General features: G+C 37.0%; 2 protein-coding genes across 7 annotated transcripts in view; one reads left to right on the top strand and one right to left on the bottom strand.

Moving 5' to 3' along the window:
* LOC131955500 (muscle, skeletal receptor tyrosine protein kinase) overlaps positions 1-8,654 on the top strand; it is a 65,932-nt gene extending 57,278 nt beyond the window's left edge. For all 6 annotated transcript variants that reach the window (XM_059319634.1, XM_059319638.1, XM_059319639.1 and 3 more), the window contains 2 exons: positions 3,022-3,224; positions 4,564-8,654. In XM_059319634.1, the coding sequence (XP_059175617.1) occupies positions 3,022-3,224; positions 4,564-5,685 (1,325 nt within the window). In that variant the 3' untranslated portion in view covers positions 5,686-8,654. The remainder of the gene's footprint in view (positions 1-3,021; positions 3,225-4,563) is intronic.
* Positions 8,655-8,908: 254 nt separating this feature from the next.
* Positions 8,909-13,054, bottom strand: LOC131955507 (V-type proton ATPase 21 kDa proteolipid subunit c''). Its single transcript, XM_059319654.1, has 7 exons — positions 12,824-13,054; positions 11,262-11,310; positions 10,937-11,020; positions 10,700-10,847; positions 10,545-10,602; positions 10,167-10,357; positions 8,909-9,816 (listed from the first exon to the last, which is right to left on the bottom strand). Exons 1-7 carry the CDS (start codon positions 12,954-12,956, stop codon positions 9,784-9,786), a joined length of 696 nt encoding a protein of 231 aa, XP_059175637.1. The 5' UTR covers positions 12,957-13,054; the 3' UTR covers positions 8,909-9,783.
* Between the last annotated feature and the right edge of the window lie 4,281 nt (positions 13,055-17,335).

The following is a 17,335-nucleotide window of genomic DNA, read 5'->3' as shown; positions in this document are numbered from 1 at the left end:
CAGTTGTAAGTACCTCATCACACACACAACTCAGCTGTAAGTACCTCATCACACACACAACTCAGCTGTAAGTACCTCATCACACACACAACTCAGCTGAAAGTACCTCATCACACACACAACTCAGCTGTAAGTACCTCATCACACACACAACTCAGCTGTAAGTTCCTCATCACACACACAACTCAGCTGTAAGTACCTCATCACACACACAACTCAGCTGTAAGTACCTCATCACACACACAACTCAGCTGTATCTCATCACACACAACTCAGCTGTATCTTATCACACACACAACTCAGCTGTATCTCATCACACACACAACTCAGCTGTAAGTATCTCATCACACACACAACTCAGCTGTAAGTACCTCATCACACACACAACTCAGCTGTATCTCATCACACACAACTCAGCTGTATCTCATCACACACACAACTCAGCTGTAAGTATCTCATCACACACACAACTCAGCTGTAAGTATCTCATCACACACACAACTCAGCTGTAAGTACCTCATCACACACACAACTCAGCTGTATCTCATCACACACAACTCAGCTGTATCTTATCACACACACAACTCAGCTGTATCTCATCTGTATCTGATGATAAACTTTTGTGTCCTGCTGACTGGTCACTTGCTCAACATTGTTATATTTTATGTTTACAACATTTTCCTCCTCTTGAGTATGTAGATACTGATACGTAAATAGTTGTTCCTTGTCAATGGTGTTTTAATAAGTAAACTTCGTACAAGTCATCTTAAAGAAATACAAGTACGCTTCGGACGTGAAGGGTCTCAAGTGGTCACTGATCTTTACTCCTATAGACTATGGCCAAACACTTAGTAACATTGGGCTTACATTAATTTAGACTTTATTCTTAATTAGTTTAGTAAATCACAGCTGTTGTAACCAAGTTCATTTTTTCCCCATTCTTCCTACTGCTAGACAGATTCTTTATTTGCTTTTTCATATAGTTACACCATGATAGCCATCAGCAGCCAATGGTTAGCTCTTAGTTACAACATGATCTGCCAATATTTAGATTTTAATTCAACATGATAGCTACCAGCTGCCAATGTTGAATGTTGTACTATCTCGGTTGTGATTGTTGCATATTCTTGTTTCAGCCAGCACATGTTGAATGTTATTGTTTCAGCCAGCCCATGTTGAATGTTATTGTTTCAGCCAGCACATGTTGAATGTTATTGTTTCAGCCAGCCCATGTTGAATGTTATTGTTTCAGCCAGTGATTGTTGAATGTTATTGTTTCAGCCAGTGATTGTTGCATGTTATTGTTTCAGCCAGCCCATGTTGAATGTTATTGTTTCAGCCAGCACATGTTGAATGTTATTGTTTCAGCCAGCCCATGTTGAATGTTATTGTTTCAGCCAGTGATTGTTGAATGTTATTGTTTCAGCCAGTGATTGTTGCATGTTATTGTTTCAGCCAGCCCATGTTGAATGTTATTGTTTCAGCCAGCACATGTTGAATGTTATTGTTTCAGCCAGCCCATGTTGAATGTTATTGTTTCAGCCAGTGATTGTTGAATGTTATTGTTTCAGCCAGTGATTGTTGCATGTTATTGTTTCAGCCAGCCCATGTTGAATGCTATTGTTTCAGCCAGCCCATGTTGAATGTTATTGTTTCAGCCAGTGATTGTTGAATGTTATTGTTTCAGCCAGTGATTGTTGCATGTTATTGTTTCAGCCAGCCCATGTTGAATGTTATTGTTTCAGACAGCCCATGTTGAATGTTATTGTTTCAGCCACTGATTGTTGAATGTTATTGTTTCAGCCAGCCCATGTTGAATGTTATTGTTTCAGCCAGCCCATGTTGAATGTTATTGTTTCAGCCACTGATTGTTGAATGTTATTGTTTCAGCCAGCACATATTGAATGTTCTTGTTTCAGCCAGCCCATGTTGAATGTTATTGTTTCAGCCAGCACATGTTGAATGTTATTGTTTCAGCCAGCCCATGTTGAATGTTATTGTTTCAGCCAGTGATTGTTGAATGTTATTGTTTCAGCCAGTGATTGTTGCATGTTATTGTTTCAGCCAGCCCATGTTGAATGTTATTGTTTCAGCCAGCCCATGTTGAATGTTATTGTTTCAGCCAGTGATTGTTGAATGTTATTGTTTCAGCCAGTGATTGTTGCATGTTATTGTTTCAGCCAGCCCATGTTGAATGTTATTGTTTCAGACAGCCCATGTTGAATGTTATTGTTTCAGCCAGTGATTGTTGAATGTTATTGTTTCAGCCAGCCCATGTTGAATGTTATTGTTTCAGCCACTGATTGTTGAATGTTATTGTTTCAGCCAGCACATATTGAATGTTCTTGTTTCAGCCAGCCCATGTTGAATGTTATTGTTTCAGCCAGCACATGTTGAATGTTATTGTTTCAGCCAGCCCATGTTGAATGTTATTGTTTCAGCCAGTGATTGTTGAATGTTATTGTTTCAGCCAGTGATTGTTGCATGTTATTGTTTCAGCCAGCCCATGTTGAATGTTATTGTTTCAGACAGCCCATGTTGAATGTTATTGTTTCAGCCAGTGATTGTTGAATGTTATTGTTTCAGCCAGCCCATGTTGAATGTTATTGTTTCAGCCAGCCCATGTTGAATGTTATTGTTTCAGCCAGCCCATGTTGAATGTTATTGTTTCAGCCAGCCCATGTTGAATGTTATTGTTTCAGACAGCCCATGTTGAATGTTATTGTTTCAGCCAGCCCATGTTGAATGTTATTGTTTCAGCCACTGATTGTTGAATGTTATTGTTTCAGACAGTGATTGTTGCATGTTATTGTTTCAGCCAGCACATGTTGAATGTTATTGTTTCAGCCACTGATTGTTGAATGTTATTGTTTCAGACAGTGATTGTTGCATGTTATTGTTTCAGCCAGCCCATGTTGAATGTTATTGTTTCAGCCACTGATTGTTGAATGTTATTGTTTCAGACAGTGATTGTTGCATGTTATTGTTTCAGCCAGCACATGTTGAATGTTCTTGTTTCAGCCAGCACACAGAGACCTGAGGCCAGCCTGGAGGAATTTGATGAGCTGCTGATGACCATCCTGGTGCCCATTGTGCTGTCCGTCACTGTCCTGAGCACCTTGGTCATTGGGCTGCTGCTCAGGTGGAGACACACCCACTACAACGCTGCCCCGCAGGATGACCTTGACATTGAGAACCTGCCCATTAACTCAGCTTATCATCAGGTAAGTTCAAAGGTCAGGTGGAGAAGTCTATCATGCGTCACCTCCTGTCATGTCAGTCACCTCCTGTCATCCCAGTCACCTCCTGTCATCCCAGTCACCTCCTGTCATCCCAGTCACCTCCTGTCATCCCAGTCACCTCCTGTCATCCCAGTCACCTCCTGTCATGCCAGTCACCTCCTGTCATGCCAGTCACCTCCTGTCATGCCAGTCACCTCCTGTCATGCCAGTCACCTCCTGTCATCCCAGTCACCTCCTGTCATGCCAGTCACCTCCTGTCATGCAAGTCACCTCCTGTCATCCCAGTAACTTCTTGTCATGCCAGTCACCTCCTGTCATGCAAGTCACCTCCTGTCATGCCAGTAACTTCTTGTCATGCCAGTCACCTCCTGTCATGCCAGTCACCTCCTGTCATGCCAGTCACCTCCTGTCACCCAGTCACCTCCTGTCATGCCAGTCACCTCCTGTCATGCCAGTCACCTCCTGTCATGCCAGTCACCTCCTGTCATGCCAGTCACCTCCTGTCATGCCAGTCACCTCCTGTCATCCCAGTCACCTCCTGTCATGCCAGTCACCTCCTGTCATGCCAGTCACCTCCTGTCATGCCAGTCACCTCCTGTCATGCCAGTCACCTCCTGTCATGCCAGTCACCTCCTGTCATGCCAGTAACTTCTTGTCATGCCAGTCACCTCCTGTCATGCCAGTCACCTCCTGTCATGCAAGTCACCTCCTGTCATGCCAGTCACCTCCTGTCATCCCAGTCACCTCCTGTCATGCCAGTCACCTCCTGTCATGCCAGTCACCTCCTGTCATGCCAGTCACCTCCTGTCATCCCAGTCACCTCCTGTCATGCCAGTCACCTCCTGTCATGCAAGTCACCTCCTGTCATCCCAGTAACTTCTTGTCATGCCAGTCACCTCCTGTCATGCCAGTCACCTCCTGTCATGCAAGTCACCTCCTGTCATGCCAGTCACCTCCTGTCATGCCAGTCACCTCCTGTCATGCCAGTCACCTCCTGTCATGCCAGTCACCTCCTGTCATGCCAGTCACCTCCTGTCATGCCAGTCACCTCCTGTCATGTCAGTAACTTCTTGTCAGCCTGGAATAAATCTGTTCACCTGACCCTCTACATACTAGGGTTCACTAGACATTGGGCTATTATAAATGTAACTGTGTGACTGATGATATTATTTATTTTTTATAACTTGTTTATAAATTACTTAAGGATGTTTTAATTTGAATAAAACTACTATTTAATTTGATAAATATTTGACCATGCTTGCTTTTTGTTTAAATTGTATTTAAAGTTAAAAAGACTTATAATCTGTTGTGTTTGTTGCAGATGAAAACCCATCGTCTCAATCCAAAGTTAGAAACCCTGGAATTCCCTAGGAATGATATAGTGTTTATAGAGGACATCGGTCAGGGGGCGTTTGGGCGTGTCTTCAAGGCTAGAATTATGTGCAGCAACGGCAACTCACACATCACGGGGGGAAAGCTCAGCGCCAGCAAGCACAACCTGGCCTGCGGCTGCAAGCACAACCGCAACCCCTTCTCCAGCCGGGGTGACCTGAGACATTTAGAGATGCACTTCTCCAAGCAGGCGGACATCAAGCTGCTGGGGGACGACACCATCTGTGAGGAGAAGCACAGCCAGGGGCAGCTCATCGCAATTAAAATGTTAAAAGAGGACGCCTCAGAAACTGTTCAGGCAGACTTTGAACGTGAGGCTTCACTCATGGTGGAGTTTGATCACCCCAATATTGTGCGTCTGCTCGGCGTGTGCACCATTGGTAAACCCATGTGTCTGCTGTTTGAGTACATGTCCAAGGGGGATTTAAATGAGTTTCTGAGACTGTGCAGTCCTGACCAGTGTCTGCGGCGGAGCGATGCCGGCTCAGTCCCTTCTATAGATGAGGTCAGCAGTATAGACATGGCCGACCAGCTTCACATGGCTCGCCAGATTGCCAATGGAATGATCTACCTGTCTGACCGAGGTTACGTCCACCGAGACCTGGCCACCAGGAACTGTTTGGTGGGCCGTGGCCTGACCGTCAAAATTTCTGACTTTGGTCTGGCTCGAAGTATCCACAGCATGGATTACTACCACGGCAGTGATAAGGACGCCATACCCATCCGATGGATGCCACCAGAGGCCATCCTGTTCAATAAATTCTCCTCCCAGTCCGATGTCTGGTCGTTTGGTGTCTTACTGTGGGAAATTTTCTCATTTGCCCTTCAGCCTTACTATGGCATGACCCACGAGGAAGTCATCAATTATCTACGGGCAGGTAAAGTCCTTGCGCCAACAGAAAATGAAACGACAGTTGTTTACGAACTAATGAAATCATGCTGGCATAAAAAGCCGTCAAGTCGTCCATCTTTCACCTTCCTGTACAGGTCTCTGACACTACTCTATGAAGACACATGCAAGCAGAAAGGCAGAAAAGTTTTAAGTTTATAGTAATCAATGTACATATCTTGTACCAGCAGGACCAATGCAAATGTATTGTACAGTTTTTCTCTTGTTTATACCGGCTTAAGTTGATTGTTCAGATATCCCATGCTGGTGTGTGTGGAGCTCTTATTCTCCCATTATGGTGTGTGTAGAGCTCTTATTCTCCCATTATGGTGTGTGTAGAGCTCTTATTCTCCCATTATGGTGTGTGTGGAGCTCTTATTCTCCCATTATGGTGTGTGTAGAGCTCTTATTCTCCCATTATGGTGTGTGTGGAGCTCTTATTCTCCCATTATGGTGTGTGTAGAGCTCTTATTCTCCCATTATGGTGTGTGTGGAGCTCTTATTCTCCCATGCTGGTGTGTGTGGAGCTCTTATTCTCCCATTATGGTGTGTGTGGAGCTCTTATTCTCCCATTATGGTGTGTGTGGAGCTCTTATTCTCCCATTATGGTGTGTGTGGAGCTCTTATTCTCCCATTATGGTGTGTGTGGAGCTCTTATTCTCCCATGCTGGTGTGTGTGGAGCTCTTATTCTCCCATGCTGGTGTGTGTGGAGCTCTTATTCTCCCATTATGGTGTGTGTGGAGCTCTTATTCTCCCATTATGGTGTGTGTAGGACTCCCATGCTAGTGTGTGTAGAACACTTACTACGCCTATGCTTCATTAAAGGTTCCAGTGTTACTGAGTAGATTATATGTGTACTGACTTAAAGGAAGATAAAACTTTCTATTGATTTCACAAGAATAATTCCTAATCAAATCCTAATTTTTAAGGAAGAAAAACCGAAAGATTTTTAAAATGAGAGTTTCTGATTATCAGCCTGTAATGTCACCTCTCCTCTTAGATTTTTGAATCATAGTTAAATATTTAGCTAAAGCTCACTCATTAACAACAATTATTCACAAATAACAAAACTAAAGTATTCACATAATTTAATTTACAAAGTTAACCAGCACTTTCCCCATTGACAATGTCATCAGTTCAGACAACTACTTCAAAGAGATAATCAAACGTTTTGACAGTTTTTAGTCCATATCAACTAGAACGATCTGGTCCATTTCAGCCAACTGGGACTAGACTAATTACTATACTATTATTATCCCATGCCGCTTGCTCTAGTACCAGCTTAATTAATTAACTGATGGTGTAATTTATTTAATGACCAATCTTATCTGACATATTTATGACAGACTGGGATATCAGTACTATGCTCTCTTTAAATTTTTGTTTTGTCTACACCTGTTGATAATGTAACAAAAGACTTCATAATTTAGTATTGTTTTAAACTATTCTTAATGTACATAGTCACTGCACCAAAGGGAGGTAACAGTGAAAATTAATGCTGATTGTTTAGATTTGATAAGTGATCTTAAGTGCCAAATATGCATTTAGTTGTACTGAATTATTTTATCCATTTCTCTCTTTTGGTTGTTTCATGGAGGCTACAATAAGTATATAAATATTTACTTTAACAAGTCTCCAATGTTACAATTGTTGTGGTCAATTGTATTTATAAACATAGACATAGCTGGCAGATAGTGGCAATGTTTGATTCACTGAATTTTGCTAGTTTATATCCTAAAACACCAGAGATTTTTTCTTTGAAACTTTGTCAGTCTTTTTCCAGTCTCTCATTGCCTTGAAATGCTATTTATAGGAGGAAATTTCTGTAGTGTTACTTAGTTAAATTGTGTATTTTTCATTTGTTGAAAATGTAATCAAAATTTTGTGTATACCTATGAACAAATTGAAGTATTCCAATGTGAGAGAGTATTAATGGAACTCTTCATTTTATAAAGTCCAAAAAAATTATATCAATTTTTTGCAATTTTGTACAAAAACTTTTTCACTTGTACATATGTTGTGATATTCATAGTGTTTAAATTACACACATTTATCTTTATGTATAGCCTACAATTTTTTAGATGTAGCAGAAATACACAATCAAACAGAACTGCAGTCAAAATGTCTGGACTTTTTTCAAGTTATTTTAACAAGAGGTTTTTCTTTGAGGGGCTTGTAAGCCATGTCACATACTTATTCTTGCTGTAGTGTGTTAGTTTCAGTACACAAGCAGCAATAGACTGAATCATTACCATCTGGAGCATGACTAATGCACAATAGTTTGCATGTGTCTTCATGTTCAATATGATGCTTCTGTGTATATTAGTGCCTCAACTACACACAGCGATTGTTTAGAAACAGAAAACATGCTATTTTAGGCTTAACACCTGAAAATGCTTACAAAATGTTTGTCACAATGTTACCTGGCCAATGTAGATTTAACACCTACCTGGCTATGTCTCTGAAGGCTGGACTGACCCCCCCCCTTCTGTAACCACTCAACCTGTAACCTATTTATAGTGCTTTTTTAACCACGCCTCACCTGTAACCAGCATACCTCGCCATGGAAAAAATCACTTTCTCCCCAATTTCTACTTAACTAAATGTATAAATACCTGATCTATATCTTTACTTTTTATACACCTAATCTATGTAGCACTTGTGATTTAAGAAGCCTTACCTACCTACCTCTATCATTTCTTAAGCCTTACTTTTTATACATTGAAAAGTTTAAATCTAATTATACATCAAAACTTTGACTCTACATTATACATATAAAACTTTGAATAGACCAAGTAAAAATGTGCTGATGATGTTACATACTAATGTTGAGCTGTGTAAATAGTAATGCCTGACTATGTCTGCTGTGCCATGGCAGTTAACTTATTTTAAATTGATCTATGCACTTCTACTCCATGTACAAAGTTTTTGTCTCATTTGTCAGACATGTCTTGTGGTGTAGAGTTTGTCACTCATACAATCTCTTATTTTTCACTGTACCAATGTTGTGTAGTACCAACATCACTGTACCACTGTTGTCTTGTACTGTCATTATACCAAATTGTCAAATTGATAGTTTTATTTTTATCTACTTTTGTACATTCCTGTATTAAACTGATCCAAAAACTTATCAGTCTTCCTTATAATTTTTTCTTTACAATTTAAATTCAGGGGTGAGAATAAAAACTTAAGATCCAAATTACTTAGCACCAGAGAATCAAATGGATCACTTTCCCACAACCACAAATAAACTTTTCTTAACATAACATTGCCACTCCCCCATACATTCTTTTTGTGCTAGTGCTATGATAAAAAATATTTACATTTTCACAAGTGAACATTTGCAGTCTCCATATGCTATAAAATTAAAAACAAAAAAAACGGTTGAATAGATCCATATTTTTTTATTATACCTGATCTAGACAAACAAACTACAGTTATTTTTTTAATTTACATTTTTGAATACACTCTGTGTAACTGAGACACCACAAATAAGAAAATGTCATGGAACTTGCTTGCTTCAACCACTATCTTGACTTACAAATGAAATGGAACCAAAACACACAAAGTGCCTAAAATTTAATTTTAATATTTCAGTATATATGAAATCTTTAGATAATTGATGAATGTGTTAGGAATGTAATAAATATCTCATGTACACAATTAAGGTAATTACCCTAAACATTTGCACACAATCTCTGTACTTGGTGTAAGCAACACAAAATTTATCACAGAAATAAAACTACAGTTGACAGTTGTAATTAGGTACAGAAATTTTAAAGTTTCTAACAAAACTTAGCAGTGATTAGGTCCACCTACTGATGCTGCTTTACAAAAAACTAAAATGTTACACCAAGTAAACTATCAGTCATTACACAAAATATAAAAAAAAATATTTACAAGTTGTACATAAAAATCAGATTCCAGATTAACATAATCAATACATGTTCTACTAGTTCACTCCCCTGGATTTAAAATTTATGCTACTAAACATCTAATTTGAGTGCTTCAAGTGGTTTCTGTAAAACCAAAACTTAAAATATATATAAACATGTACGTACCAGTACTACCAACAAATCTATCTCAGGGTATAAATAAATACATTATTAACACAGCAGATGCCAGCTACAAGAAAACTTTTTAAAACTGCTTTTGATAAAAACATTTGACAATTCCAGAAAGTTTCAAGTAAAGCCATTAATTGAACGGTGTAGCACAAAAAAAAATACATGAACTAACATCATTACAGACTGAGTGGATTATGCTTCACTTTCCATACTGGCACTTGTCACCTGAAATACACACAAAGTGCTAGTCACAAACAGACTTCATCTAATTTGTATGGCAAATTAATTAAGGGGGGGGGGGGGGGGGGGGGTATATTGCGTTGGGAAAGCTATTTTTTTTATCAAATAATCTTCAGATTCAAGTTTAAGAAAAATACATCTCTGCCGCCCACAGTCTCATTGCTACTGATGAACTGTTTAACTAGATATGAAACTAAATAATTAGTTATCCTTTACTTGAGAGCAAGCACCTAATCAATAAAAGCTTAAAACTTTCTTGTAAAACCAGTCTAAAATGAGAATGGGTAGTGTAAGAGGTAACAAAATGAGTAGATGTTTCAAAACTAAAACTTTACCTGTAAAATGGCAATGATGAGTCCAAACAAGCCAATAGCAGAGCCAAAGATCTCAATGATCAAGATTTTGACAAAGAGTGCACCATTAGCAGCATCAGCAAGAGCAGCTCCAGATCCCACAATGCCAACACAGATACCACAGGCCAGGTTACAGATACCAACAGTCAGACCAGCCCCAAACATCTTAAAACCTACAACCAGGAAATACAGCAGTTTAATAATATTCTTCTCTAATACACCAAAATATTCTTCTATAATACACAAACTATTTTAAAACCAGAAAAAAAAACATGCCTAAATGATTTGTTCTCCACTACACCAAGCATTATACATCCACACAAAAATTACACACTAATGTGAGGAAAATAAATTAATTACCAGCTGCCCAATTAGCATAGATCTTTTCTTTACTTGTGAGTGAACTCAAATTAACATTCTGCAAAACAAAAATGTGGATTAGCAAGTCATACAGATGTATTAACTATCAGAACAGGCTGTTCCCCCTCCCCTGTAAAAAAAAAAGTTGAACTGACACTGAGATTTGTGCTGATGACGATGGCCATGATAATTCCATAGATTGCCACAGCCTCACAGAAAATAATGCTGATCAAGTTTTTGGTCTTGATGCGTGGGGCTTTAACACCACCACCCGCTATGCTTGCACCAGTTGTGTAGATGCCCCTGATTGGCAGGAAATAAAATCCAATCAATGCAATAAAAGGGACAAAATGGGAGACAATCAAGATAAACAGTTGACTCAATAAACTTACCATGCAGCACCTACAACAGACAAGGAGATGGCCATGCCTACACCAATCAAAGCCCACATATAAGGGGAAGTTGAAAAGAAGAACCTGTTGGATCAAAATTTTAAATAAACTTTAAAAGGTTTTGAATATTTCACAAGAAATCTATTATTTAATGAGCTGGTCAATGACAGTTCAATTAATTTATTTTATGTTAAGTAACCACTTTGTAAATTCAAAATATTTATGTTACACTTTCTGACTCCCTCAGCCTCCCAAAACATTGAAATAAAAGTATAGACTCTCCCCAACAGTGTGACACCACTTGTGGACAACCCTAAATACTTACCATCCAAAGTCAAATCGAGCTCCCTTTCCAGTGATGAGATAATAAATTCCTAAAATCAAAGTAATAAGACAGGTTGTAAAAGGTTTTAAAAGGGTCAGAATATCTAGTTGAATCATTAAAATTATTAATTCACATGTTTAAAAAATAGATATCAATTAACCCTCTTAAGACGTAGCTTTTTTAGAGAGCCGGTGCTAAGAAGACGGAGCCTACTTTCAAGTTTTGCACTTGCATCACAAAAAAATTTTGAAAAAAATAAACTAATTATTTTACATGCATAAAAATATATATTATTTATTAGGAAATTGAATGAGCTAATATGATTTTTATAAATCTAATAAAAATCTCAACATATATATATGTGAGCTTTCTGATTTGCATAATTTATGCACGAAAAAAATTTGACGGCACTAAATTACAGTAAATTTGTATAAAAATACGTTTTTTCTCTCTGTAATGCTAATCTAAATAATACACAAACATCTATTCAATAATCTGAACTAATTTACTAATTATTATTTCTACATTAGAATTTCTAAGTATATTTTTAGTATATTTTGATGACTGGAGTGTTGGACATAAAAAAATTTACGATAGGACTCACGGCACTAAAACAATCGATAAAAAACAAAAACATGAGGCAAACTTTCAATGGAAGTCGCCATTGAAGTGCTAGATATGTACTATAACAGTTAGAAGCAATCTGATTGGCTGATATGATACTAGAAAGCCAATCGTGTGGCTTCTACTATCACGGCTGAGACCCGGCCGATAGATCGGCCGGTCGTCTTTTTGGCTATAAAACCGGCGGCCGATAGATCGGCCCGGGCGTCTCAAGAGGGTTAAGCCAGTCATAGATAGCAGTGTTGAAGGCCCCTAAATCTATTGGGCCTATTTAAGTAAGTTACTCCATGTCCCATCAAGACAACACATAGACCTAAACTATGAACATTGAGAAGACAAGAAAAACAGGTAATTTGCAGCACTGTGCCCAGCTTCTGGCTAGAATCTGCCATTTAAAAAATCCCCCCGCTTTCGGAGTAATACTCGGCAAACAAGTGGTAGTCAGTAGGGAAGGTTTCGATCTACATGACATTTTTGTAGTTAGGGCCTAAACAATATGGCTGATGCTAGCCGGAATAAGATACGCATGTGCAATGGAAAGAAACTACGACTTGCCATCGCGGCAATCTTTTCAATGGTACTGCGCATGCGTGTGTTTACAACAGCAGAACCCTAACACCAACCCTAAACTTAGCCCTAATCCTATCCCTAACCCTAATCTTATCCCTAACCCTAGGTCACTGTGCATGCGCAGAGCTATCTTTTGCCGACTAAGTGGAGGCGTTGGGCAACCGTTGGGGAGAAAAATCTTCCGAGTAGTCACTTCGAAACAATATACATCTAGATCGATGTTCCTCACAGATGAATATGAAGAACTTTGGGCACTGGGCTATTTGATTAAATTAAAATTAAATTACAGGCACAGCCTGAGCCTGGCCTGTTGTGTTATTTTCAATTTTTCGGGTGTTGTTTATTTTTATCTTTGTTGTGTAACTTACCTACAAGCACCACAACAAATATGGAAATAGAAATAACAATTCCGTAGACAATTCCTAACGGAGTTCCATATCGTTTTGTAGGTTCCGTTGGCACTGGAAGAACTCCGGGTGGTGCTCTACTCGCAGCCTGCATTTTGTTCTTGTAAGATGATGTCCTTTTCCTACTTATTTATCCTGCTCATATGACTGAGTCTCGGAGTGTCTTGTGATTAACGAGAACACATACTTCCGAAAAGAACCCAAACTTCCGGTTTAAATTAAATCAACTTGCCATACTGGCAAATTAAACGTTTTACTCAAACAATTTAAGGGCTCCACTCCACCAGTTCCATTTTTTTATGTGTAATATAAACCTAAAATAATAATATCTATAAAACTATAAAAAGTAATATTTCATTAAGTCAACCTTAGAACTCAAACTTGTTCGAATTCAATTTTGGTTGAGCATACGTTAGGCCCACTTGCTTTCTTGTTACCCGTACATAGCCGAAATATTTTTATTAAGCTAATTTTGACTAAATTATTATTGTCTGTGTCTATCGTTTTATTTATGTTAATTTATTATTTAGCTCAGTAGGATCGCTAAGCTACCAAACTTGTTTGACCTTAGTTTTATTGAAATTAAGTACTTACAGTAATATTAAACTTGGTTTTAAATATTTTTGTAAATTTATGTTTATAATTTTATGCCCAAAATAGGTCATAGTGATTTATACAATCCATAATGAAAGTTGTGGGTGGGCGGAGACAAACTTTCAAATTTTCGATTTGCACCCCCCCCCCCCCACAAACTTTCGATTTGCACCCCCCCCCTCAAACTTTCGATTTGCACCCCCCCCCTCGAGTTTTTCTCTATATATTTTGCTATTTTTTGCCTTGGTGTCACCCCCCCTAAATGGTGTCACCCGGTGCGGTCCGCACCCCCCGCCCTCCCCCCCCCCCTCGCTACGCCCCTGTATACACACACACTAGCTGTATATCATTGCTTCGCTATGATGTAAAATAAATTGAAAGTACTACTCTGAAGAAATTTTTAAAAAAACACAATGTAGGCTGACAAAAGAAAATAATTTATCACTCTAAACAAAAAACAAATACAAAATATACACACAATACAACCAAAAACAATCAACGCAACACAACCTGTTTAATAATCCTTGTAAAAAAAACAATTTGATATGATTCCTGGAATATTAATTAAGACAAACGAACTAGGGAAAATAATCACTCTCTTAATATAACTATATATAATTCTACAAATGTAATTGCAAATGCAAAAACAGATAAATCATTACTTTAGTATGTTATATAGTAGCTATTCGTTTTTACAAAAATATTTTGTCTACAATCAGAATTAAATATATTGTCATCATAAATGCTAAAATATTAGAGCATAACGAAAGTTTTTAAAATCAGAGTTGGTATAAAATCAAACTTTTCTATTAAATATAAAAAAATAAATCTAACAGGTGGAATATTCTGAATAATAGTTTCATTTTACTAAATTATTGGTCTTGCAGTTCCGATTTTTCATTTTTTTAAATAGCTTCTGTTTTTTGTGTTCTTTAAAGATCATTTTTAACATAATGAGATAGTAGGCCTATGGGTTAGATCACTGTATTGATCACACTCCTCTTTATTGGTAATTGCAAAAACAATATTTACAGAGTTTTATCTGTTTCAAAAGCTATGATTCTGTCGGCGTGGTACTTTGGTACTTCATTAAGCGTTTTCCCAAAAGTACTTACACATCACTTCGGGGTGGGTTGAGGGGGTGGGGGATTCAACCACTGTCCAGCCCCTTTAGGTGAATTATCCTACCCAGCGTATACCTAGGTGTGACATTAATGTCTCTCTACACAATTGTGGTGGTGAGGTGGGGGGGGGGGGGGGGGGTAATAAACAACTCAGAGTGAACATAGCTTCAGTTTTTAGATGACTGTTCTAAACATACATATACAATTATACATATATATTGATTCAGAAATAGATTTAAATAAGTAACAGTGGTATTATGACAGTAAACATTTTTTACAGAGGGGTCCATGGGGGGGGGATGTTATAACACTCCCTAATCCCCCCTGTATATATTAGTATCAGAGGCGTGACCGGGTGACACCTTTTAGGAGGGTGACACCAAGGCAAAAAATTGCAAAATGTACAGACTCTAGATAAACTATTAGTATTAAGTCTGCAGTGATTAAAGCTTACACACATACATGTACCCGTATGTGGTATATATTAAAATTGCAGGCCTATGTAGGCCGACACACACACACAACTATATATATATATATATATATATATATATATATATATATATATATATATATATATATATATATATATATATATATATATATATAATATATATAGGCCTATATTTTATATGTATATATATATATAGGCCTATTTATACTATTTATTATATATATATATATATATATATATATATATATATATATATATATATATATATATATATATATATATATATATATATATATATACATCTATATATATATATATATATATATATATATATATATATATATATATATATATATATATATATATATATATATATATATATATATATATATATATATATATATATATATATATATATATATATATATATATATATATATATATAGATGTATATATATATATATATATATAGATGTATATATATATATATATATATATATATATATATATATATAGATGTAACTAGGGTGGGCCTAGTTACTAGTCACTATTGTTGAGAACGCGATAGTGCAGGTGTTGGACTGATAAGCCAACTGATAACGATCATAAAGCCACGGCGTAGTTTGGAAGGATACGACAAGCGCTGTCAACTTTGACACGATTTGGCTGACGAAACAGTGCAGATGTTATATTAAATCGGACTGTACGACAGAAGCGGCGTAATTAACATTCTGATGCAACGATTAGAATCGATTACGATTACGATTATGATAGAACCGAATACGACTACGGATACGAAGGGGATATAAGGAAGGCGACGGCTCAGTCTCTCTCTCTCGATCAGTCAGTCTGTGTGGCGGTATCAAGTTGGTTATATTGTGTTAAGAAGGACGATAGACATGTGTATTCAGTTATATGAAGACTAGTGAGGACTGTTGGGAGTCAGTTGATTCAAACTATTATTGTGAAGCATTCCTTTTGATTCATTATATTATTGTGAAGCATTTCTTTGATTCATGTAATAAAAGGATCAATAGCGAACCTGCATCTTCGAGTATCTATACTGTGGTCGATGTTGTGTAGAATGAGTGGTTAGACTCGGTAACATTTGGCGTTGTCGAGCAGAACTCGTTAACATTTGGCACTACAGGCAAATAGTCTCGTTACATATATATATATATAAAATATTTATAACTGCTTTAGTCAACTATTGAATTATACTGACAACAGCTGTCATTGCTTTAGGCAACTATTGTTTATTTTGACATCAGCTGAAAGTTGAATAGTTATAGAATAGAAGAAAAATCGAAGCTTAGCCTTCGTAAATCGCCTCATAAAAAAATTATGAAGTTCCTAAACGTACGGTTGGCCGTCGTGAAAAAAATTACTGATAGCTTTAAATTAGTGATCCAAATATGCCAGTTATATTGTTTTTCACGATAGTTGTGCCAAGTGTAAAATTGTAGGTAAAAAAATCTCAGACATGAAGAAAAAACCTAATTACGTGCTACAGAACTCAACATACTAGATGAAAAAAATAAAGCCAAACATTGATATAAATCTTACTTTAATAGTTTCACATATTTCACGTCAATTTTGTCTCTTATTAAAAAAAATTATATTGATAACATAATTGTGTCAATGGTCTAAAGCTAAACGATCAATATGAATGGCTAACCATGATCTGCCAAGGGATCGATATCAAATTATACTTGTCAGAGAGCCACATCCCCGGTAAACTTGTCGCGTCACTAAACACAAAATGTAAACACGTTTTAAAATTAATTAATTTTCATTTTTACGTACGTGTTAGTAATTAATTACACAGCAGAGTGAGACAAGAGTATATTTTGGGGTAGTGCCATGAGTTGTCTGTGTGACACACTGTTCAATGCACCCCACCTCGGGACGCCATTATAAAAATCTGGGGACCTTTAGTTAAAGATGTTGACTTTTTCTGTACATTAAAAATATTTTCGTGTTGTCATTATTTACAAAAAAAAATCTAAATACAAAAAAAAAAAAGCTGGTTGAAAAGTAATTAGCACAATAAAAATATATATTACAATGAAAGACAGATGAAAAGGAGGCTATGTACAAAAACAAATAAGTAAAATATTAAGTAGAACATTAGTCTTGTACTTGAGACTTATGCACACGTTCAAGATTTATTTAATGTTATCATTATGATTCCTCACGAGGTAAAAAAAAAATTGGTTGTATAAAATTAAAAGTATAATTCAGATTAAAATGTATTATTTACATACAGTAAACCTTCCAGTGCTAAAATAGTTAGCGCCA

Source organism: Physella acuta, unplaced genomic scaffold, assembly GCF_028476545.2.
Source record: "Physella acuta isolate Inbredline_101_S28 unplaced genomic scaffold, ASM2847654v3 ptg001070l, whole genome shotgun sequence".
Lineage (NCBI taxonomy): Eukaryota > Metazoa > Mollusca > Gastropoda > Physidae > Physella > Physella acuta.
Note: the sequence above shows the minus strand (reverse complement) of the source record. Positions and strands in the feature narration are given on the sequence as shown.